The sequence below is a fragment of the Dendropsophus ebraccatus genome, chromosome 4 (genome assembly GCF_027789765.1).
Source record: "Dendropsophus ebraccatus isolate aDenEbr1 chromosome 4, aDenEbr1.pat, whole genome shotgun sequence".
In the NCBI taxonomy this organism is placed as follows: Eukaryota; Metazoa; Chordata; class Amphibia; order Anura; family Hylidae; genus Dendropsophus; species Dendropsophus ebraccatus.
Window position 1 is genome coordinate 162,692,924 of NC_091457.1, and position 26,198 is coordinate 162,719,121.

Genomic DNA, 26,198 nt, shown 5'->3' on the forward strand with positions numbered 1-26,198 from the left:
CGTCGGTAATCTTTTTATATGCAATGGCTTAAAATAAAGTAAAAATATTTTTTCACTGGATGGATGCTGTCTCCACACCATTTCTTTTTCTCTATGTACCCCTGTATATGTCTCCTCCTGTATATATGTATCCTATATGTACCCCTGTATATGTCTCCTCCTGTATATATGTATCCTCTGTATGTCTCCTCCTGTATATATGTATCCTCTATGTACCCCTGTATATGTCTCCTCCTGTATATATGTATCCTATATGTACCCCTGTATAGATGTATCCTCCTGTATATATGTATCCTCTATGTACCCCTGTATATATGTCTCCTCCTGTATATATGTATCCTCTATGTACCCGCTGTGTATGTCTCCTCCTGTATATATGTATCCTCTATATACTCCTCAGTATGTCTCCTCTTGTATATATGTATCCTCTATGTACCCCTGTATATATGCCTCCTCCTGTATATATGTATCCTCTATGTACCCCTGTATATATGCTTCCTCCTGTATATATGTATGCTCTATATACTCCTCTGTATGTCTCCTCCTGTATATATGTATCCTCCTGTGTAGGTCTCCTGTATATATGTATCCTCCTGTGTAGGTCTCCTGTGTATATGTATCCTCTATGTCAGGGAGGGGGAACCTTGGCTCTTCAGCTGTTGCAAAACTACAACTCCCATCATCCATGGACAGCCTATGGCTCTCCAGGTATGATGGGAGTTGTAGTTTTGCAGCAGCTGGAGGGCCTTGGTTCCCTCCCCCTGCCTTATGTCCTGCTGTGTAGATGTCCTGCTGTGTAGGTACCTTGCTTGCTGCAGACACCATCTTCTCGGTCTTCAGGCTCTTCTAGCCCAGTTGCAGAAGAACCAGCTGGGAGGAGAGAGCGGCCTCTGGTGGCCGGAGGAAGATACTGCCTACAGCAGTTTGCTTTTTACCATAAGCCTCTTAGGCTTATAGAAAGCATAGTGGCCATACAGGGGGCGGGGCTTACCGGCATGGGGGCGGGGCTTCGGCGGCCGCTTCCATCACAGTCCGGATCCACCACAGCCACAGGTAAATATGGCTGAAGAGGGCCGGGGCTGTAAGCAGGGGAGGCACTGAGGACTCCAGCCAGCTGTCAGCAGCCATGCGGCCCTGACAGCTGGGGGAAGACCGGCCCGGGGGGCATGTGCCCCCCTGCCCCCCGGCCCAGCCCGCCCCTGGCCATAAACCCAAAGATCCCGGAAAACAAGAAGATGATTGAGAGTATAAAGGTAAGTGGCCTCTGTTCACTATGAGGATGTTACCATCTTATTGGTGTGCTGTATGTCAGCTTACTGGCAGAAAGGACACAATGTTAGTGATGACATTCTGAACATTTCTGAACACATCCCAATCATAGTCAAAAGCTGTGGATATTCAGTCCATTGAACCCTACCCCTCTACGTCATTGTATATAAATCGGGCTCACTCCATACCTGGCAGCTCCCAGTAGTTTCATCATGGGAAACTTTGGCTCGGCCTCCATGACTGCAGTGACTGTGCTATGGATACAGCCTGCCTATACTGTGTATGCATTGATCTGTATGAGCAATAAAATGATTGTATCAAGTGGATTGTTTCTTGTAGAATCTTGTTTTTTATTTTAATTTATTTATTGTATAATGTAATATAAATATAACCTGTATTGTACATATATATATTTTTTTCTGTTGGCGTTATACAAATATTATTATTATTAGATTATAGGGGCAGGGTCCTCTCTTCCTATGTACCAGTCCGTTATTTATTGTATTCATATTGCGTCGTATATTACTTTCTGTATGTCAACCCCTTATCATATGTATAGCTCTCTGGCATAAAGGATTATTATTATGATTATTATTATTATTATTATTATTATTATTATTATTATTAGTATTAACAACATTAATGATAATAATTATTAATTATAGTAATTATTAATTGCTATTAATTTATTATTAATAATAATAATAATAATAATAATAATAATAATAATAATAATAATATGGGTCCCCGGGGGGGGGGTTGTTTTCAAAAATGCAAATAAAATCCCTCCTATGTTAAAAATTAATCTAAACCCCCCTTTCAAATTTTCCAAAAGAAAAAAAGATAAACAAAAAAATAAACATATTTGATAGCAATGAGAAACATGGAAATATCCAAACAAGTAAAATGGAAAGTTATCAAAACCACACAGTTAAAAAAAAAAAAAAAAAAGAAACAAACACAGAAAGGAACAAAAAAAATTGTAAGAAAATTAGATCGAAAAGTTCAAGTAAATTTAAAAGTAAATTTTAAATGTAAAAGTAGTAGAATAATACCAAAGCAATGTAAACATGGGCGTTGCTGTCATCAGACCGACCTAGAGAATAAAGATATCTCAGTTTCCTGTAAAGTGCACTGTGCAAAAGCACCCCCCACCCAAAAAAATTTGTGAAATTTTTATTATTAATATATATTTTTTTAACCCCACAAATTTTTTTTGTTTAGTGGTACATTTTATGGTAAAATGAGGCGTCATTACTAGGTATAAACGGCCCTGCAAAAAACAAGCCCCATATAGATGAAAAAGTGTTCTGTCTTCAAGAAGTTATGGGGGGGGAGATAATCCCCAAAACAAACATTGTCTGTGGGGGATAGTAGTGTGCACACGACCTAATATGCACATTATTATTATTATTATTATTATTATTATTATTATTATTATTATTATTATATAGATTTATTGATATACTCTATGTGTTTGCCCGTACCTGTATTTTTTCTAGTTACAGAAACTTTTGTTTTTTAATAACATTTTTGGGAATTTTTATTTTTCAGAAAATGGTGACGGACGCGTCTTCCTACATGTTACAAGCTACGGAAAACAGAGTCTATATCAGAAGTGCAAAAATACTAATCCCCAATACCTGGTCCACTAACAGCACGTACGGCCGGCCGAAAACCGAGTCCTACGACAAGGTGTCGTGTTATTCTACATGCAGTGACCATTGTCTTGGTTATAGTTACTGATCCGCTGTATATTTTAGTGTCCTGAATGTGATGCCTATTTAGTTCAATCTAAACCAAAACCTGCCAATCTATATAAAGGGTGCCTTCATACCTACCGGATCCACAGCGGATCTCACTTCTGCGGATTCGAAGCGAGAACCGCTGCGGATCCGGTATCAATTCACCCCTATGATAGCACATATTCGCAGCGGGATTGACATCCCGCTGTAAATATGTGCTTTGACCCCCTGGTGCCCCGCCATCGCATCACCGGCGCATCCCCCCCCATCCCGGCCACATCCCCCCCATCAGCCCATCCCCAGCCCGCAGTGGCTGAGCGGGACCGGAGCCAGGAGCCTCACTGCAGCCGCGCCGCCGAGCAGGTAATGTATGCTCGCAGCAGCGGGCCGGAGATGGGCTGATGGGGGATGTGGCCGGGATTGGGGGGATGTGCCTCCGCCAGGGATGGGGGATGCGACGGCGGGGCTGCGGGCACCAGGGAGTTAAAGCACATATTCACAGCGGGATGTGAATCCCGCTGCGAATATGTGCTATCATAGGGGTGAATTGATACCGGATCCGCAGCGGTTCTCGCTTCGAATCCGCAGAAGTGAGATCCGCTGTGGATCCGGTAGGTGTGAAGGCACCCAAAGAAGTATTCCCATCTTATAGTAATGGAATTTAGCAGGAAATGTTGTCCCCTTAACATTGGTGGGAGCTGTACATGAGAATGAAGAGGACGCGGGGCTGATATAGTGCTAGAGAGTCAGTGTTATTCTGTCCCTTATTTCATTTTGGTTAGCACTTTTCCTTTGTAAGACTCATGTGATCCAAATTAGCAGGAGGCACCTGCGTATATACTGTATGGGAAGGACCTCCTTTGATTTTCCCATTCTACCTGCTGGAGCAATGGTGAGAGGTAACAGCTTGTTCACACTTGTGTTGCTTGGTGGCCGCTTTCTCCGCTGGCAGTGTGGGCGGGTTTGGCGGGGGGGCTACTTGAGGTTTGGTCCTGTGACATTGGGGTTGCAGGGCTAGTCCATGGCCCCCCTTCCCTGCTTGTGCTCGCCCTGCGGGGTTTGCATTCGGTTACCGTCACAGTGTTGTTTGGCTAGGGATGTGTATCAGAGACCTGCACATTGGTACATGAGGCAATATGGTAAAATTATGTACTTACTTCTGATGTTGGTTTTTAATGTAGCTTAACAAGCTTTCATGTCAACCATGGGTGCGATGTGCAGCCATTTCTGTCCTTTAGGCTTGTGCATACATTATTACTCTATGAAGGCCCAGCAGAGGGCAATATTACTATATGGAGGGCACTGCAGGGGGCATTATTACTATATGGAGGCCACAGCAGGGGACATTATTACTATAAGGAGGGCACATCAGGGGACATTAGAACTATCTGGGGGCACAGCAGGGGACGTTATTACTATATGGGAGGCACAGCAGGGAACATTATTACTATATGGGGGCACAACAGGGGATATTATTACTATATGGAGACACAGGGGACATTATTGCTATATGAAGGAACAGCAGGGGACATTAGAACTATCTGAGGGCACAGCAGGGGACGTTATTACTATATGGAGGGCACAGCAGGAGGCATTATTACTATATGGAGGCACAGCAGGGGGCAATATTACTATATGGAGGCGCACCCGGAGACAATATTACTATATAGAGGGCACAGCAGGGGACATTAGAACTATCTGGGGGCACAGCAGGGGACATTATTACTATATGGGAGACACAGCAGGGGACATTATTACTATAAAGAAGCACAGCAGGGGACATTATTACTATATGGAGGCACAGGGGACATTATTACTATATGAAGGCACAGCAGGGGACATTAGAACTATCTGGGGGCACAGCAGGGGATGTTATTACTATATGGAGGGCACAGCATGAGGCATTATTACTATATGGAGGCACAGCAGGGGGCATCTTTACTATATGGGAGGCACAGCCGGAGACATTATTACTATATGGAGGGCACAGCAGGGGGAATTATTACTATATGTGGAGGCTCAGCAGATGACAGTATTACTATATGGAGGCACAGCAGGGGGCATTATTACTATAAGGAGGGCACATCAGGGGACATTAGAACTATCTGGGAGCAGAGTAGGGGATGTTATTACTATATGGGAGACACAGCAGGGAACATTATTGCTATATGGAGGCACAGCAGGGGACATTAGTATTGAGGCACAGGGAACATCATTACTATATGGAGGTACAGGGGACATTATTACTATATGAAGAGCACAGTAGGAGGCATTATTACTATATGGAGGCACAGCAGGGGGCATTCTTACTATATGGGAGGCACAGCCAGAGACAATATAACTATATGGAGGGCACAGCAGTGTACATTAGAACTATCTGGGGGCACGGCATGGGATGTTATCACTATTTGGAGAGCACAGCAGAGGACATTATTACTATAAGGGAGTAGAGCAGGGGACATTATCACTTTATGGAGGGCACAGCAGGGAGCAATATTACTATATATGGAGGCTCAGCAGGGGATATTATTACTATATGGAGGCACAGCAGGGGACATTATTACTATATGGGAGGCACAGCAGGGAACATTATTACTATATGGGAGGCACAGCAGGGAACATTATTACAATATGGGGGCACAGCAGGGGACATTATTACTATATAAAGGCACAGGGGACATTATTACTATATGGAGGCACAGGGGACATTATTACTATATAGAGGTACCGCAAGGGACATTATTACTATATGGGAGGTACAGCAGGGTACATTATTACTATGTGGAGGCGCAGCAGGGGACATCAGAACTAGCTGGGGGCACAGCAGGGGACGTTATTACTATATGGGAGGCACACCAGGGGAATTTATTACTATATGGGGGCACAGCAGGGGACATTATTTCTATATGAGGACACAGCAGGAGACATTATTTCTATATGGGGACACAGCAGGGGGCATTATTTCTATATGGAGGCACAGGGGACATTATTATTATATGTAGGCACAACAGGGGAAATTATTACTATATGGTGGCACAGCAGACATTATTATTATATGAGGTCACAGCAGGGGCATTATTACTATATGGAGACACGGGGGACATTATTATTATTATATGAAGGCACAGCAGGAGACATTATTAGTATATGGGGACACAGCAGAAGACATTATTCCTATATGGGGGCACAGCAGGAGACATTATTACTATATGGGGGCACAGCAGGATACATTATAATTATATGGTGGCACAGGGGACATAAGAACTAACTTTTCATCCTCTTTTTTCATCCAGGCCGATATCATCATTGCTGATCCTGCTGTTTATGGAGATTCTCCATATGCCTTACAATTCGGAGGCTGTGGAGAGAGAGGGAAGTACATTCATCTTACACCAAACTTTATGCTAAATGACAAAGTCCTGCGGATACACGGACCCAGAGGTAATAATAATACTACATCTATTATATATCACAGCTGAGATGCTGGGTCTATACCTGGGGGCACAGAGGTGGAGGCATTTACACCTCTTGCTGCCCTAGGCACTCGCCCATTAGGGTAATTCCATAAGCATCGGTAATATGTAAGGTTAAAAGATTGGTCCCTTATACAGACAGTTAATTTTTATGCTAATTAGGCTACAAGTGCATGGTTTAAATAGCATTATGGGTAGCTACACGAATACCGGAACCGCAGCGGGCAGCGGGGGGTTAAAGGGGCCGTGGAATGAAAATTCCCCTGCAGATATATAACCCCCATAAACCTTCACTGTACATGGATCCGCAGCGGATTTGCTTTGGTACGTGTGAAGCTACCCTATGTGTGATTTATTAATCGGAATTTTTTCAATGAAGATGGGATGCTGAATCAGCTCGGCATTGCTTGTGTCTCTCACAGACAACTATACAGGGACAGAAAGGGCCAAACCACAAAAAAGCATTTACAATTTTTTTTTCCATCACCATTTAGGTGATGAAAATACACCTTTAAGTCCCGCCTCGCTTCCAGAATACTCTACAGCTATTGCTATGTCTGTCAACATTTTATAGTGTAAAACATTAAGACATTAAAGCGGTACTCCAGCGAAAATCTTTTTCTTTCAAATTAACTGGTGTCAGCAAAAAAATATAGATTTGTAATTTACTTCTATTTAAAAAATTTCCAATCTTACAGTACTTAGAAGCTGCTGTATGTCCTGCAGGAAGTGGTGTATTCTCTCCAGTCTGACAAAGTGCTCTCTGCTGCCACCTCAGTCCATTTGAGGATGTTTTCAGAGCAGGAGAGGTTTTCTATGGGGATTTTCTACTGCTCTGGACAGTTCCTGACATGGACAGAGGTGGCAGCAGAGAGCACTGTGTCAGACTGGAGAGAATACACCACTTCCTGCAGGATATACAGCAGTTGATAAGTATGGGAAGACTGGAGATTTTTAAATAGAAGTAAACTACAAATCGATATAACTTTCTGAAATCTGATTTAAAAGAAAAATATTTTCATCAGAGTACCCCTTTAAGATATACAAAATCCTAACCAGTCCCAAGTAGTAGAGGCCTAGCAGGACACTTCACATAGAGAGATCTTAGTTCCCTATAATGTGTGCCTTAATTTCACAGGCAGAGTCTTTGTACATGAATGGGCGCACCTCCGATGGGGGGTCTTTGATGAGTACAATGAGGACATTCCCTTCTATCGCAGTAAACAGGGCAACATTGAAGCCACCAGGTGAGATGGAAAGTCATTTCTCGGTCTGGGCCTCGGGTCTCCAGCGAAAAAAGAAGAAGAAGAAACAGTCTACAAGAACTCACCTGCTCTGTATTCTCTTTTGTGTCAGATGTCCCCTGAGCTTAAAGGGAGAGAGTAAAGTTGAAAGTTGTATCAGAGACAAATGTAAGAGAGAAGACTGTACAGTGGACCCAAAGACCAACCTCTACGAGGAGGAGTGTCAGTTCTATCCTATAATAGATCCAAGCCTCACAAAGTCTGTTATGTATGGACAAACCCTGGAAGCGGTAAGTGCTGAGGATAGAAGGATTTATTGTCACTTAAAGGGGTGATCCAACCGTACACATCCCTCAGCAGAAGAGGCATCTGGGTTTAAAGGGGAACTCCGGATAAGAAAAATTTGTTTTCTATTAAAAGTACATTAAAAGTTATATAGATGTGTCTTTACTATGTATTACCGTATCTGCACGGTTCTGCCACAATGGTAGCTAATCCAAGAAGTGAAGAAAAATGGCCTCTGTGCCAATCCACACCGTCTCCTGCTCCTTCTGCTCTCCCCCCTTAGGAGACAAATCTTCCATGTCTCTGTCTCACATTGTGTGTGTTTGCTAGACACAGGCTGATGATGCAGACAGGGGGCAGGGTGTGATTCACCATCTCTGACCAGCCAGAAGCAGGTGTCTCAACTTTGCTGATTGTGCAAAAGTCTACAGAGAAATTAGGACTGTGTTCACACATGTTGGAGTGTCATTGCAGTACTGCAGTATCTGAACAAAAATGATGCAGTAACACAAAAAGATAATGCTAAACAGCAGAGAGGATAAGAGCCGGCACTGCCAATCCCACCTGCACAAAAAACAAGGCATAAACAGTGTATCCCATGTAAGATAGTATCGGATAAAGTCCTTTTTGTGGGAATCAACATCAAAGATAAAAGATGCTTGATCATAATATGTGTGTGGAAAGGAAAAGAAAAAAAAATAAAAATTTTATTTAAAAATCTTCTCCTTCTCCTTCTCCCGGTCCTGCGCCGCAGCAGCTTCGGAGCGGCTTGTCTGAACTGACAGACCGCTCAGCCAATCACTGGCCACGGCGGTTCGGCCAATTATCGCTATGTGGAATAGGCCCCTATGAAAATTAGAGCCCAACACTTTAGTATAGGTGTAGGGACCGTCTTAGGGGCCTTGTCCAATTTAGCACTGTACTCTGCCGAGATAATTTAATCTAGAAGAATGAAGAAGAAGAATACTTATACTCATGTTTAGATTACTGGCTATCTGACTGCCTTCTGCAGAACCAGTTCAGCGAGTGCCAGGTTGGATAGTACGAGCTCCAGGTCTTTACTACTGGGTGTAGCAGATGTTCCAAGACCTCCCAGGAGAGCCGTGCATAGTCAGTAAGATACTTCAGCTCTTCTGCTCTTTGCCTTATTGAGGGTCAGTTCCTTGCTTTGGAAACTGTCCGGAGAATATAGGAGAAGGATCTCTGGCGTGGACAAGGTGTACCCTAGAGGACGGTTACCCCTCCTGTGGGTTTAGCACTGTATATTGGAGTACATTTCTTGCATAAGAAAATTTTTAGCTCTCTCTGTAGTCCCTGACAAGGGCTCTGGCCTGGGCCAGGGTCGGCTTCACTGCAGCAGGAACTTTCTCTCTTGTCTGGCTCCTTCTCCCCATACACTGACAAAAGACTTCTCACCAGGAACTAACTACCCTTTTATAGGGGTGACCAGGGCTAACTCTCATGGGTGGGGCTGTGTAAAGAAAGGAGTAGGAAGAAGTGTAGTTGGCCGAGAGCTGTGTGAGGCACCTGCACCTGTGATTGGTTAGAACAAATAGTACAGTTAACCCATTCCCTTCATCTGTGCTCATATACAGAGGTATAGAAAAGAGTGAGACACCTAGTGGGGAAAACATAAACAACACCTTCATCCCCTGACAGAGGTACTTTACCCAGGTGGTATAAAACTTAGTGGCCACCCGTACCGGGACACTACACTAGTCTCTACTCTGTATGCAAGAAAGGGGAATTGTGGGAAAGTGGGTGCTATGTTGCATAGAAACAGCAGGGTCACAGGTCAGGGGCACTATGGATGGCAAGTGTGTGTGGAGGGGAGGATAATTCTGGAAAAATTTGGACCCTAAGCTGTTTACTGGCGGATTCTGCGGAGTCGTGGCTGGAAGATGTTATCATGGCAGTCTGGGCCTGATAGAAAAGAGAAGTAAAGGAAGAGAATGCGAATGTGTCTGATCAGAGAAAATGTCACCTGTAGTCACTGGATGTAACTGCTCTGTAATCACTATATGGTCACTGTATGGGGTTATGTTGATCTGTATATAGTGTTCAGTATACAGTAACAGTATGGCGGCATTATTCGTCATTGTATAGTGGTGATATGTAATTAGGTGTAGATATAGGTTAAGGTTTCCTCCTTTGGGCACGTTACCCCTGTCCAGAGCATATGGGATAACTTGTGGATTTCCAGGACCCCCACTGATCCCCAGAACAGAGTAAAAATGCAGCTTCAAATGAACCAGTTGGGCCGCGGATTCAATATGGGCCTTATGGTTGTTGGCGAGTGTTTTACTCTTGTGCGGATTGCTACTGTATAATCATTCGGAGCCGCATTTTGGGTGTAAATTGTAGGGCCTCTTCATTTCCTATTAGGCACAACTTTTTTGCCTGCTTACTTGACATCTGTCCAGTCATCGCTCATTCGACATCTTTCAGGTCCATTCATTCTGCAAAGAAAACTCTCACAATAAAGAAGCTCCAAATCAGCACAACAGGTTGTGTAACCGGAAGAGCACATGGGACGTCATAATGGATTCCAATGACATGAAGACCAGCGCTCCAATAGCCAACACCAATGTCCCCGACCCTACGTTCTCCTTGCTGCAGTATAAGGACAGAGTGGTCACCCTGGTTCTGGATATTTCTGGGAGTATGGCTGACGTGAGTTCTTGTTTAATATTATCTTTTCATAATAATTAAAGTAACGGTAAAACAGACTTCTATTACAGTTTAGGCCTCTTTCGTGTGATTTCTAGAGATCTGCTTTCCCATAGGTATTTTTAAAATTTTACGTCCATAATGCGATAATCCTCTTCATGAGGGGATAAAAAGACCTCAGATCAGAGGGTTACAATATGAGTCTATAGGAACGATGGGCATTCTATAACACTCATGCCTCTTTAAAAAAGTTTTAAAAAGTCCCCAAACAATAAAAACTCCCAAATCATCAATAACTTGCCTCTCCCATCACGCGCTGATCTTCTGTTCAGGCTCCAGTCGGCACCCTGGTATTCTTTCTGGAGTGGACGTCACTTGCCAACTGTGGCCAATCAGCGACGTCAGATGTTGTGGACCATACTCTTGGCATCATGGCTCCCACCACTGAATGGTAATGCCAGGAGTACGCCCGCACTGGTCATGTGACGTCCACTCCAGAAAGAAGAATTTGTTGCCATATAATAATGGATTAGTGCAGAATGGGAGAAGTTACTGATGGTTTATTATTTTTAATTTAGGCCCCCTTAATTTAACCCCTTTAATGTGACTATGAGGATATCCCTCATAAAGTGACCGCATATGTCTACGTGGGAATCCAACCTTTGGGACTCTGGCACATTCTCACAATTGGTTGGGGTCCTAAAAGGTCGGATCCCCAAATAGCGACAGGCCATCACTTTATGAGAGGGGAAAACCAATTGTAAGAATAAAGGAGGCACAGCTCCGATGTAATGGTTCTTCTGAATGTTCTCTGTACAGTGGTGCCCCCTGGTGGTGAAGGATACTAAATACGATAAGGGTCCGATTACACGGGATGATTATCGCGCAGATTTTTGTTATATCGTTCAAATTTAAACGATAAACGTTTTGTGTAAATGCAGGCAAAAATTAATTGATGTTTTTAGTCTAGACTAGAAGCAATGTAAGTCACAACTGTGATAATCATCCTGACCAATAGGGAAAGATTATGGTAAGAATTAGGAATGGGACTCTCATTTATCCAATAGTGTGGATATGTACCAATTTAGAAAAAAATACAAATAAATGTACCTATGGGATACTATTGGGCAACATCCTGATCTCTCATCTCGTCTATTTCTGTACGCTGCAGCATGAACGAATCAACCGTCTCTACCAAGCCTCCGAAGTCTACATCATGCAGATCGTGGAGGCCGGATCCTCCGTCGGAATCGTCACCTTCTCCTCTGATGCCACAATCCAGTCTGAACTAGTTAAAATTGTTGACACCTTCCAGCGAGAACAACTAAAGCAGCTGCTCCCAAAAGCGGCCACTGGTGGTACTAACATATGTGCCGGGGTCCGCAAGGGATTTGAGGTACAGAATTCAATTCATACCCCCATTACACCAACATCCTGACTCCATACATATTTGCACCCCCCCCCACACATGCACTCGCCCAAGAAGTAGACACCTGAGTGGGTAGAATGAGCCCCAAACCCTAATGGTGGGGATGTCCCTAGAGGCCCTATTCCACTGAACAATTATTGGCTGTTACGGCCGATAATCGTCCCGTGGAATAGGAGACAACAATCAGCCAACATCGTTCATGTCGGCTGATCGTTGAAGTTGTTTGTCTTTCAACGACTTATATAGCAACGATCTGCGCCGTTGCTCCGTGAAATAGGAGTGGCAGCAGCAGACCGCTGCTATATCCTATGGGCTGCCTGGACGATCAGCGATCCCCTGGGCATCCCCCCCGCAGCTCCCTGCGGCCCTTCCCACACTCACCTGCTCGCTGCTGCCGTGTGTAATAGCGGCGGCAACGAGCGGGAAATGAGGAGCAAACGAGCGCTAATAGCCCTCGTTTGCTCCTCAGAGTCGGGCCGTGGAATAGGGCCTTAAGGATGAGATCCCTGGTCCTGAAATAGGACTAAATGTTGCTGAGACCTTCTCCAGCCCTCTGTTAGTTCTGGTACAAAAGACAATGTCTGACATCTCAGCAAAAAAACTTGGCCTCCCCCTCGTTACTGGGATTGGAGGAAAACCAGTTCACGATCCCCTGGTGGGAGTCTGGACTGAATCTGTCAGCTGCAATTCAGGGTCCAAACTGCTGACACTGTTATCCACCTGTGCTTCTACCAGGGGCAAAGTGAGGGGGGAGCAGGGGGTGCAGATGCTCCAGGCACTGCTGGAAAGGGCCGACTGGCAGTGCCCACTGAGCCATTCGTGGCGGCCATGGAGAACACCACACGGCGAGACAGGAATGGGAGCAGCTGGCCACCCCTGAGCGCTGGCTCGGCAGCACCGCGCACTGTTGAGAGTTGTAGCTGATGTAGTTGTGCAGAGTAGTGAGTGTTGGGTAGGATTAAAGGCACACTCCAGTACTATCACTAAGGCATTTTGGGGGCACTCAGGGGAGTTTCGCTCTTCAAAATTCTGCATTTTCCCTAATTTAGGTGAATAAAAAGCTTGATGGTAGCACGTACGGCACAGAGATCGTCCTGCTGACCGACGGCGAGGACACTGGCATCAGCAGCTGCTCTGAAGAATTGAGGTCCAGCGGGGCCATCATCCACACCATCGCTCTAGGACCAAAAGCAGATAAAGGACTGGAAGAATTAGCCAGTATAACAGGTGCCTCACATTGTAGCATACAGCGATTTCTCTCTTGTCCTGTTCTGATAGATTGGTTTTGGTTTTAAGCTGTTAGCAGGGACATATTTACCACCATACACTGGTGGCCCAACTAGTGTGTGTGTGTGTGGGGGAAGGTGGGCCACCATTGTGTAAGAAAAAAATGATGTTATATAAAAAAAATGTGAGGTATTGCGATGCTAGGACACTGGCACAAATACCCAGGAGGAGGCAAGGGCATCAGAATGGAAAAAATATAGGGCAGGCACAGACATCAGCAGCAGCTATGTTGTAGTTATAGGGGTCACAGGCGGTACAGCTGCAACCGGGCCCATAAATCAGGGGGCCTAGAGGCTTTCTGCAAAATCTGCTAAATTTGCCATTGAATTAAAATTTTGAAAAATGTATAAGGTATGAGTATTTTTTATTAACTTTTTTTTTAACTTACACACCCCAGTGTGAGGCTCGACCGGTCACTTGCCAGAATCCCTGAGTCCTGTAACTATAAATAGACTCTTCTTTACTGTAGAAATATTTGATACGGTCATATACAATAGACTTCTGATTTGATAATATGCTTTGGACTTCACTGACAAGACTTGTGCTGAGAGCTTAAGAGGTAGAATAGCTGTGCTGGCTTGGTTGCGTGCAGAGAAGTAGAGTAAGTTCAGAGAAGTAGAGAGGAGGATGTCGAGAGAGTCCCAACCCAATGTAGTACTGTGCTCCGCCAGAACTTAGGAAATAGAATAAGTAGAATACTTGTGCCCGTGTTTTGACTCCTTGGTCTTTGCCCCACCTATTCCCCCCAGTGTCAGGCAACCCGTTCTAGATGGTGACACAAGCCCCAGACCTTGTTACCTGAGTTGAGCAGAGTGGTCAGAGTTCTCTGGATAGAGTACGTAGGCTTCTAGCAAGTTTTCTCTATACGGATCAGTTCCCTCTTTCTTCAGGGTACTGTCCTGCATCTTTAGACTTGTTCATGGCATGGGCTGGGATGACCCCTGACTTCTCCTCTCTGAGAGAGTTTAGCAATGCATAGCGTGTACAAGTGTTGCTTTCAAGAAAAGAGTGTCCATTCCCATGTGCGTCTGTAGACTAGACTACACTGGACCTGTCCTACTTGTACAGGAACTAGACTAAGACTCACTAACACTTCCTCTCCCCATGTGACTACCTTCTACAAGGTATGTAATACCTGCTGTTTGTGGGTGAGAAGAGAGTGCAAGAGAAGAAGGAGAAAAGAGATATGTAGAGAAGAAGAAAGAGCTCTCATTGGTGCACAAATCACAAACAACAATAATCCCTTGAGTACTACAGCTGTGCAATACATATGCATACAATGTACATACTAGCGACATCTAGTGGTAAAACTTAGGTATGACTACATTACCACTTACACTTAGAGTACAAGCTTTTGCGTAGGGTGTATACACCCGTGGTGGGACACCACATATGTAAGTTGATTGTGGGTGTTTTTCATATACTCTTACAAACATGCATCATTTAATCAATCTGATCTATCTGCAGGGGGCTTGAAGATATACGCATCTGACAGCATTGATGCAAATGGTTTGATTTATGCCTTCAGCGGGATCATATCCAGCAGCGGAGACGTAATACAGCAATCCCTTCAGGTATGCAGAAAGTATGGCAGATGATACCTGAAATCAGTGAAGAGATTGTCTAATCACAGAGATTAAATGATTTTGCCATGGAAAGTTGCCATTGGTGAACTCTACAGGGAAAATGGGGTATTACATGCTGCTGTCCAAACAAATGACCATCATGTTCTCCATGGACAGACTGGATTTGCCTGATGGACAGCTGTTGCTTCATACCATTGTAACATATAGAGAGTGATAAGACTGGGGCTGTACTGGAGTTATAGCAAATATACAGTAGAGCAAATAAGTAGTTGATACATCGCTGATTTTTTCAAGTTTTTTTTTTTTTTTTCGTGAGAGACACAATCTATAAAAATCCAGACTAACAAATTTTATCATTTATAATTCATTTACATTTTATTGCATGAAATAAGGATTTAATCACCAGCACACCATCAGGAATTCTGCCTCTCGCAGAGCTGTTAGTTTCTCTATTAGGGTCCATTTACACAGAAAGATTATCTGACAGATTATCTGCCAAAGATTTGAAGCCAAAGCCAGGAATGGATTTGAACAGAGGAGAAATCTCAGGCTTTCCTTTATGACCTGATCTCTGTTTATAGTCTGTTTCTGGCTTTGGCTTCAAATCTTTGGCAGATAATCTGTCAGATAATCTTTCTGTTTAAATGGACCCTGAGAAGCTCCTCCTCCTCTGCCCTCATTACCTGGATTACCTGCAGCTGTTTCATCTTGTTACTTGTATAATAATCACCTGTCTACACACTCATCACACTCCAACCTCTCCACCATGGCCAAGACCAAAGAGCAGTCTAAAGACAGCAGGGACAAAACTGTAGACCTGCACAAGGCTGGGATGGGCTACAGGGCAATAGGCAAGCAGCCTGGTGAGACGGCAACAGCTGTTGGTGCAATTATTAAAAATTGAAAACAAGATGAGTTTCAATCTTCCTTGGTCTTGGGCTCCATGCAACATCTTGCCTCGTAAGGGAAGGATGAAACAGAAAAAAAATCAGTTATCAGCCCAGAACTACACAAGAGGACCTTGTCACTGACCTGAGGAGAGCTGGGACCACAGTCTCATAGATTATCATTAGTAACTCACATCACCGTCATGGATTATAATCCTGCAGATCCCCCTGCTCACACCAGCACATGTCCAGGCCTGTGAGAAGTCACCAATGACCATCTGGATGATCCAAAGGAGGCATGGGATGAGGCCATGTGGTCAGATGAGACCAAAATACAACTTTCTGGTATCAACCCCACTCGCAGGATTTGGAGGAAGAAGAAGAATAAGTACAATCCCAAGAACACAGCCCCAACCGTGAAGCATGGGGGGGGGGGGCATCATACTCTAGGGGCTTTTCTGAAAATGGGACAGGACGACTGCTCAGTATGGAAGGGAGGATAGATGGGATCATGTATCATAAGATTTTAGCCTGCAACCTCCATTGAGCGATGAAGATGGGTTGGGGCCCAGCATGACAATGACCCGAAACAGCCAGGGCAACTAAGGAGCGGCTCGTAAGACACATTTCATGGTCCTGGAGTGGCATAGCCAGTCCCCACACCTGAACCCAATAGAAAATCATTGGAGGGAGCTGAGACTCAATGTTGCCCAGAAACCTGAAAGCTGTGGAGAAGATGTGTATGGAGGAGGAGGACACAATCCCTGCTGCAGGGTCTGCAAACCTGGTCAGGACCTCCAGGAAACGTCCGACCTCTGTAACAAAGGTTTCTGCACCAAATAGGAACTTCTCTCCTTCTATTGTATCACATCCTTATTTCATGGAATATAATGGTGAATAATTATTTATAAATCCTACAATGTGATTATCTGGAATGTTCTATAGATTCTGTCTCTCACAGGTGAAGTTACCGACCAGATATATTGCCCCCCTCTCCATTCTGTGTAGGTGGTCGGCAGCGGATCAGAGACTTCTTTTCCCCACTGTAGATGTATCGGTGACTACAAGGTTCCCCCATAATTTATTGCTGGATTTCACGTATTGTTCTTTAACAGATTGAAAGTTCGTCCACAACCATCCAACCCAACAAATGTCTGACCGGCAAAGTGACCATTGATAACACAGTGGGCAATGACACCTTCTTCCTAGTGACCTGGACCAGTGTAATCCCAAGTATTGAGCTAAAAGGCCCCAAAGGGAAACAATATCAGAGCGGCCAGTTTGTCAGTGACTCCTTCTCTAAATCGGCTCGACTCAGCATCCCGGGCACAGCAGAGGTAACTCACACTAGGCTGGACTTGACTAGCTCTGCACTGAGAACTGAAGAGATTGAACATAGAGTATCAGTGCTGACTTGGTTGCGTGCTGAGAATAATAGAGTGAGCTGAGAGCAGTGAAGAAGTGTAGTTTGTGAAAGTTCAGAGTAGTAGAGAGGAGTTTTTCCTGAGAGTCCCAACCCAATGTAGTACTGTGCTCCGCCGAAATTTTAGGAGTAGAGTACTTGTGAAGAATACTTGTGCCCGTGTTTTGACCTTTGTCGCTATAATCACCTGTTGCTCTACAGTGTTGAGTGACCCATCCCCCTAGGGTGACACAAGCCCCAGTCCTAGTTACCTGAGTTGAGCAAGATGTCCAAAGTTCTCTGGTTTCACCTGCATTGCGAGATAAGCGTATATAGGCATGTAGCAACTTTGCTCTATCTGGATCATTTCTTCTGCTATAAGATACCGTCCTGCCCTTTTAGAGATGTTCACGGCATGGGTTGGGGTGACTTGTCCTCTCTGTTGGTGTTTACCACTGCATTAGAGGTAGAAGTGTTGCTTTAAAGAAGAAAGTCTCTCTGTCTTCCATGAGCATCTGTCCCGGAGGGGGAACCAGGCAGAGCCAGGCTCCTGGCTAAATTCTGCAGGAGACTCTGGTCTGTGTGTCTTGTCTCTACGAAAACCAGAGATGAACTAGTGTGGGTCTATACTTCCTCTCCCTACGTGACAACTTCCTACAGGGTGTGTAACAGCTCCTGTAAGTGGTAAAGAAGAGAGTGCAAGGAAAAAGAAGGATAGAGATAGGTAGAAGAAAAGAAATGTTCTCATTGGTGGTGAAGATTTTAAACAAAACATTAACCCTTGATTCACTACAGCTGTGCAATATACAGTGTAAGAGAGGCATGGTTTGGGAGCACAGATATCTGCCACTGAAGTGGTTAAACTGTGTCTGGTAAGCCCTGGGTGTGTCTCTGGTAACCAAGGGGTTAACCCAGACACAGGTAAAGCAGGATTGATAGCCTGGTTGTCTGTGTTGGCCATAGCTAACATAAACAGATTGTAAAAATACGTACTGGGACCTGCTTTTTCTGGAGTGAGTGAGGTTGGCAGTGGGACGCTCACTCCACCCGGGCTTTGGTCCTGGGCTTCCATAGCCCACAGCTGGGGGTCATCGGGGCCTTAAAAAGAAGCTCACTGCAGTGCTGAGTGTGGCCATACCTGGAGAACTGTCTGCTGGAATACTGAAGGTATTGCATGGGCCACACCAGTCTTTGTTATTTGTACCCGTGGGCTGGATAGCTGGTCCCACGTATAGTCAGGGAGCAGTTATGTACTAGTAAGTGCTCAGCCGGGCAGGGTTTATTTGTGTTTAAGCCTTTGTTAAGGTTTGCTTTGTGTTTTGACGCTAAGTGTGAAATAAAAACACTTAAATTGGACGTTACCCTGTCTGTGTCCCTGCTTACTGCACTGCTACCTAGGATCGACCAGAGCTATTCCCCACAACAGACATAGATATACATAATAGTGGCAAAACTTCATCACTTCATTACCACTTCACTTTGAGTTACAGGCTTTTGCGAGGGGTGTTCAGACTAATAACTCCCATGGTGGGACACCACTTATTTATTTATCTATCTTTTATTAATATATAAAAGTTTTACCTTGTAAAGAGCACAACATCAAACAATCTGTGTGCATGTCATTATAGAGAGGAGACTGGGAATACAATCTATGTAATACTTACTCAGTGGAACAAGTTCTTGGTATCACAGTGAACTCCAGGGCAGCCGATCCGGATGTGCCCCCGATCACGGCTAGAACGTTCATGAACGCAGACACCGGCTCTTACCCTACTCCAATGACCGTATTTGCCACACTCACTAAGGGACTTGCTCCAGTCTTGGGTGCAAATGTTACTGCGTCTATAGAGCCCCAGAACGGAAACATGATCACCCTGCAGCTCCTGGACAATGGTGCAGGTAGGTTTATGTAATACAGTGGTATCCTGTATGCCATGTATTATGTATTCTTGCTAGAAAAAAAATAAATAAATATATATATATATATATATATATATATATGCTGTCTTGAGCTGAACAGTCACTGGCAGAGAAGTGGGCAGTGAATACAGCAGCAGCTTTTATTCTTGTAATTATGAGGTTTGGAAGAGTAGTCTCTGCTTGTGATCACTGTTTTATTATTTTTTTTATTATACAGTTCTGTTCTTTTTTCACCATGTATGTGAAACTCTTTTAATATAAAAAAATGATGAGACAGTTTTATATTATATATAACCGTACTTCCCCTGCAGGTGCAGATATTATCAAGAATGACGGCATTTATTCCAAATACTTGTTAGACTACAACGGTAATGGCAGATACAACTTAAAAGTGCGAGTAGAAAGTAGGGGGAAAGCCACCAAAGCCTCCGTACCAAAGAGCCGGGCATTATACCTCCCTGGTTATATCGAGAATGGTAAGCCTATCATTATGGGAATGCCAATAATTATGAGGTCTCTTTAATATTCATGCACTAAAATTTATCAATTTGTGAAACAATTTACCGTCCCGTTCTGAATATGGTTGCATTAACCTCTATGGTAAGGCACTAGAATTATAAAGGCAATGGATGAGATGAATAGAAAGTACAGAGATCATTCTAGCGATCTTCCCACTTCGGAAACGGGCGTAACTGAAAAAGTCAGGGCCCCACAGCAAACATCATAAAGGGGAAAAAGAAGGAAGCAGGCATACATGTATTGCACTTTAACCTTCTTATATGTATTATGCACACTATTCATTAAATAGCGTCCGCACAAAACTGACAGTGCAGACAATGTAAAGTCCGGCTCTGGCTGCACTTTGCATTGTGTGCTATGGGTTTTTTGAATGCGGGCACATCCGAATGCGCCTGCATTCCAATCCAACAGAAATAAAGTTCATCCAGCCGGTACTGCAGTACTGACCAGGATGAACTTCAGTGACATCGGCCGTTCTGTAACACGGCCTGGTCACAGAACAGGTGGTGTCATACATAGTGTGAACCCAGCCTTAAAGGCAATGGATTAGATAAAATAAAGAACAGAGGCAAATTTTACTTTTTTTTTTTTTATTATTATTATTATTATTATTATTATTATTATTATTATTATTATTATTATTATTATTATTATTATTACACCAGATTCATGATTTTAAAAAATAGCAGAGTAGAAGCATTATGATCCACACCTGGTTTTGACTCCACAGAAAAAGTGCACTGTGTGAGCAGCCTTAGGCTACATTCAGATGTCCGCAAATGGGACGGGGAAGGATCTGAATGGATACGTTTCCTGCCCGGCATGGTGTCTCAATATCATGCCGGCAGCAGGGAAACTCTTTAAATGCCGCGGCACTGTTTTTTTTTTTTGTGGATCGCATCTGTGAGAATACAGATCGCATAGGGTTCTATTGGTTTGTCTGTGGAGAAATTTCAGTCTGCATTAGGGCCTGTTCTTTTTTTTTCCTTTTTTCTGGGGTACAGATCACAGCCCTCTACACACCTACATACAGTATATGTGTGAATGAGGCCATTGAAATACATTAATCCTATTTTCTGTCTGTAATTGCGGACAAAATTGCAGACATGTAAATAGGGCCTAAGGCCCATATTAGACGACCCGGTTACTATAGTAACGAGCGTTGATCTGCTAGAGTGGCGCTCATTTACTTAGCCTATTACTCGATTATCGGGCAGCAAGGGCTATATATCCATAAACAGTGGTACCTTGGTTTAAGAGCGTTTTGGTTTAAGAGCTCACAGTTTTTCAAAATAGTGACTTGGTGTAAGAGCATTGCTTTGGTGTAAGAGCTCCCTTTACTGGGTGGGAGGGGGAATGGAAATGGAGGAGGGGCATGGTCTGCATAGCGGGGTCTACAGCCCTGTACTCTGACCCAGGAAATCTCCCTCACCTTCCAAATCATAGCAGACCCACTTCAGGCTGTGGCTTACATCAGGGGACAGGACTGTGGAGGTAATCTCTTCATAGCTGTAACCCCTCTCTCCCTGGACAGAGAGTGCTGCATGTATGTGCCCACATCTCCCTGCTCATTCCTTCCTGCTCCCTGCAGTCTCTGTCCGCCCTTGTGTTTCCCATCCTCTCCATTACTGTACAGTAACTTATAATATCACAGATTCTGCTGTTTCTGAATGTTTGTTTCATCTGTTTCACATGTTATTCAGAATAATAAATCATTATTTTGGGGTGTGGAACCAATTGTCTGCATTTCAATGATTTCTTATGGGAAAATTTGCTTTGGTTTAAGAGTGGATTTGGATTACAAGCGCCGTCCCGGAACGAATTATGCTCGTAATCCAAGTCACCACTGTATATATATTGCTAGTGATGTCCATGCAGCCTTTGCTTTCAAAGTGTAATAATGAAGTTCATACATTACTTTGTAATTACATTTACAAACTTTCAACAAAAAGCAATCAATGTAAATCACTAAACACAACCTTCTCCAAAACTAACACAAAACGACACTTGTAATGGTGACTATGGTCCCAGAATTATTCTCCCCCTTTAAGACAATCGTCTTTAGTGCATAGAAGAGCCCATTCCGCTGTTACCACCTGACAGAAACGTGACACATAGCCAGACACTGGCTTCTGGTCGTGTTTCTGAGGCATCTTAGCCGATGGCCGGCCCCTAGTTCCGTAATATTCCAGCCCCAGATCACCACCGCACCGCCAACATGCTTCATTCTTCATCCTCCAGACAGATAGGCCGAAGAGCTCCATAGAACAGAATCCCAAAGCCTCTGTGGCTTCTTTATATGGTTTGGAGGATATTGAAGATGACTTTTTGTGTATTTTTGGGTCATTGGAGGTGTACAGTACAGTACAGTACATCTTAAGTGCAGGCATGAAGACCTTCAGTGGTGCCTACCGCTATGCACTGTTTTGTGCTCTTACTACTACCATGACCATGACTACTACAACTACCATGACACAACATTGACACCAGCCCATCCAGTTGTCACTATGTTTTATTATGATCTTGGTCGCCACTAAATGACTTCTCTCTCTTTTTGCAGGTATCTGGCACACCAACCCACCGAAGCCAAAGGTTACCACCGAGGAACTGAATCTGGGAAGTTTTAGCCGTATAGCTTCGGGAGGAGCTTTCATCGTGTCAAATGTGCCAGATGGCCCCTTACCAGACGTCTTTAAGCCTAGTAAAATCAGTGACCTGGCTGCAGACATTGAGAACCAGCAAGTGATCTTGTCCTGGACGGCGACCGGAGATGATGCCGATAAAGGGAATGGTAACGTCTATTGTGATAACATATAGATCTCAAAGCATTTTCTAATGTGAAGATTTCACTATTTTGCTAGTGCAACATTAGGCTATGTTCCCACACCGTTAGAGACCGGACGTTCCGTGACCCCGGCCGGGTCACAGAACGGTCGGTCTCTGCACGGATCATCCCAGCCAGTACTGGGATGATCCATCCGGCCGCGGAACTCTGATGCGGAGCCGCTCGCTTCACTGTGTGAACTGACAGGTCTTTCTGCGGCCGGAATTCATTGAATTCCGGGCGCAGAAAACTGACATGTCAGTTTTTTGCGGCCCCGCATGGGATCCCGGCCGGAGCGTGTACGATGTGTGTACGCTCCGGCTGGGATCCCATTCATCAATAGGCATTGTTCCACCCTTATAATAAACCGCACATATCAATTACAATAAATACAATTATGAATATAAACATACATAAACATAATGCACGTGATCCTGGGTGGTAAGTATAGATCTTAAAATACAAATAACATTAAGGGTACCCTCGCTGGATCGCAGCAGATATTACACAGTAAGTCCCACAACAAAATCTGCTGTGACCCAGCGCTGCCAGGCTAATACTATACCTGACCGTGCTCCCGCTTACTTCTCAGGCTCCCGGCTCCCTGATGTCCCACTCACCGGAGGGGCAGCACACTGATTGGATGTCAGGGAGTTAGGACAGGTAATGTATTAGTCCGGCAGTGGTGGGTTAAAGAGAACCAGTAAGCCCAATTGGGCTGATATGGTTCCCTGGAGCACAGTATAAAGCTCCTGTTCAGCTCGTGGCAGGTATCAGCTGTGGCTGCAGCAGTGGCCTGTGGCAAGTAGTCATCTGGGTGGCTCCCTGCCCGTGTCTAGTCACTTCTCCCTCCCTGTCAGAGCGCACGGCATGAGTTACAGGAAGAGAGTGGCAACTACACAAGGGCCGTTCAGATGACTATTTGTTCATCTGTAATAGTTAAACAAGAGTCCGTGGAGCTGCGGATGCGAGTCTCAAAACATGGGATAGCCAGATATGTCTAGCCTGTTGCCACGGGGTGCCTCCATGATGGGGAGAGCACCACACCACCCTGATAGGTAGCCCCTTAGGTCCCACTTGGTTGCGAGTATTGGAACATAAATAGGGAAACACCAGGGTGGCCCCTTTTTGTGTCAATGTCTAACTCAAGGTGCGAGTATTGTGACATGACAAGGGCAGGCATCCATCCACAGACAGCTGTTTCAGGGTATTTACCCCACGTCAGTGTGGAGCAGGATTCTGGCTAGTTGGGGCAATGTAAAATCAACCAACAAAACACAGTAATCACTGAACTCAAGGAGATTAGGGAAAAAATTCCAATGAAGCACCCAAGAGTCTCCACTGATGCCCCCCAAAAATGTAAATATGCAAAACAAGAGTCCGTGGAGCCTCGGTTGCAAGTCTCAAAACATGGGAATAGCCAGATATCTCTCTCCTGTTGCAACGGGGCGCCTCCATGATGGGGAGAGCACCACACCACCCTGATAAATAGCCCCTTAAGTCCCACTCATCTGTAATCGTTACATGAAATTCAATTGACAAGGTTATGTATGAAAGTTTATCTGTGACAGGGTTAAATGTGACAAGGTTATGTACGACGAGGTTATGTGTGACAAGGTTATGTGTGACAAGGTTATGTGTGACAAGGTTATGTGTGACAAGGTTATGTGTGACAAGGTTATGTGTGACAGGGTTATGTGTGACAAGGTTATGTGTGACAGGGTTATGTGTGACAAGGTTATGTGTGACAAGGGTATGTAAGACGAGGTTATGTGGGACAAGGTTATCTGGGACAAGGTTATTTGGGACAAGGTTATTTGGGACAAGGTTATGTGGGACAAGGTTATTTGGGACGAGGTTATGTAGGACAAGGTTATGTGTGACAAGGTTATGTACGACAAGGTTATGTGTGACAAGGTTATGTGGGACAAGTTTATGTATGACAGGGTTATATAGGACAAGGTTATGTAGGACAAGGTTATGTAGGACAGGGTTATATAGGACAAGGTTATGTAGGACAAGGTTATGTAGGACAGGGTTATGTAGGACAAGGTTATGTATGACAGGGTTATGTAGGACAAGGTTATGTGGGACAAGGTTATGTGGGACAAGGTTATGTATGACAGGGTTATGTGGGACAGGGTTATGTGGGACAAGGTTATGTGGGACAGGGTTATGTAGGACAAGGTTATGTATGACAGGGTTATGTGGGACAAGGTTATGTGGGACAAGGTTATGTGGGACAAGGTTATGTGGGACAAGGTTATGTATGACAAGGTTATGTAGGACAAGGTTATATATGACAGGGTTATGTAGGACAAGGTTATGTAGGACAAGGTTATGTATGACAGGGTTATGTAGGACAAGGTTATATATGACAGGGTTATGTAGGACAAGGTTATGTGTGACAAGGTTATGTGTGACAAGGTTATGTGTGACAAGGTTATGTATGACAGGGTTATGTGGGACAAGGTTATGTGTGACAGGGTTATGTAGGACAAGGTTATGTATGACAGGGTTATGTGTGACAAGGTTATGTGGGACAAGGTTATGTGGGACAAGGTTATGAATGACAGGGTTATGTAGGACAAGGTTATGTAGGACAAGGTTATGTGTGACAAGGTTATGTGGGACAGGGTTATGTGGGACAAGGTTATGTGTTATACTGATATTATCTTTTTCCACCTTTAGCCTCCAGATACGACCTACGTATGAGCCTTTCCGGTCAGGAGCTGTCAGTCAACTTCGAAAACGGCACAGCCATCAATATCTCCAGCCTCACGCCATCGCCGGCCGGTTCTGATGAATTATTTAGTTTTAGCCCTCAGGGAATTCCTATTAGGAATGGCACCATTCTGTATTTTGCTTTGGTTGCTATAGACAAGGTAAATCTAAGGTCGGATCCATCTAATGTGGCGCGGGCGTCTCTGTTCTTACCAAATTCAGGAAGCAGTCTATTAGGAAGGGGATACATGGTGGCATTGACTCTTGTGATGATGCTAGCTGCTCTTCATCTCTGAAGTCGAATGTGATAAAAGATTTTGGACTACAGTGTAAGAATTGTATATACGCTACAGGGGAGATTTATCAAAGGGTGTAAAATTTAGACTGGTGCAAACTGGGCCCAGCAACCAATCACAGCTCCTCTATCATGTTACCAGAGCTGGAAGCTGAGCTGTGATTGGTTGCTGTGCAGTTTGCTGCAAGGTTCAACTCATCTAAAATAATTGTTGGGCCACAGCCAGGTCTACCATTGTGCAGCATCCCCTCTTCTTTTGATTTTTTTTTTTTTCCAAATCAACTGTTGTCATGAAGTTATATAGATTTGTAATTTACTATGTAGAAATCTACAGCCTTCCAGTACTTATCAGCTGTTGTATGTCCTGCAGGAAGTGGTGTATTCTCTCTGTCTGACACAGTGCTCTCTGCTGCCACCTCTGTCCATGTCAGGAACTGACCAGAGCAGCAGCAAATTACCATAGAAAACCTCTCCTGCTCTGTACAGTTCCTGATATGGACAGAAGTGGCAGCCAAAAGCATTGCGTCAGACTGGAGAGAATACACCACAGCAGCTGGAAGACTGGAGATTCCAAATTATATAACTTTCTGACACCAGCTGATCTAAACAATTTTTTTAACAGAGTTCCCCTTTAACAAA

The 26,198-nt window shown here is 44.2% G+C and overlaps 1 protein-coding gene across 1 annotated transcript; it reads left to right on the forward strand.

The window, feature by feature from the left end:
- The first annotated feature begins 1,203 nt into the window (after window positions 1-1,203).
- On the forward strand, window positions 1,204-25,856 carry LOC138789080 (calcium-activated chloride channel regulator 1-like). Its single transcript, XM_069967631.1, has 14 exons — window positions 1,204-1,253; window positions 2,824-2,964; window positions 6,308-6,455; window positions 7,626-7,734; window positions 7,844-8,021; window positions 10,465-10,689; window positions 11,858-12,082; window positions 13,165-13,342; window positions 14,870-14,976; window positions 16,991-17,212; window positions 18,906-19,176; window positions 19,509-19,673; window positions 22,277-22,507; window positions 25,232-25,856. Exons 1-14 carry the CDS (start codon window positions 1,236-1,238, stop codon window positions 25,558-25,560), a joined length of 2,547 nt encoding a protein of 848 aa, XP_069823732.1. The 5' UTR covers window positions 1,204-1,235; the 3' UTR covers window positions 25,561-25,856.
- The last annotated feature ends 342 nt before the right edge of the window (window positions 25,857-26,198 follow it).

Excerpts from the sequence above, each read along its gene's own strand:
- LOC138789080 (XM_069967631.1), top strand. Across the intron at positions 8,022-10,464 it reads ATGGACAAACCCTGGAAGCG|GTCCATTCATTCTGCAAAGA; the intron begins GTAAGTGCTGAG and ends GACATCTTTCAG. Across the intron at positions 22,508-25,231 it reads TGATGCCGATAAAGGGAATG|CCTCCAGATACGACCTACGT; the intron begins GTAACGTCTATT and ends TTCCACCTTTAG.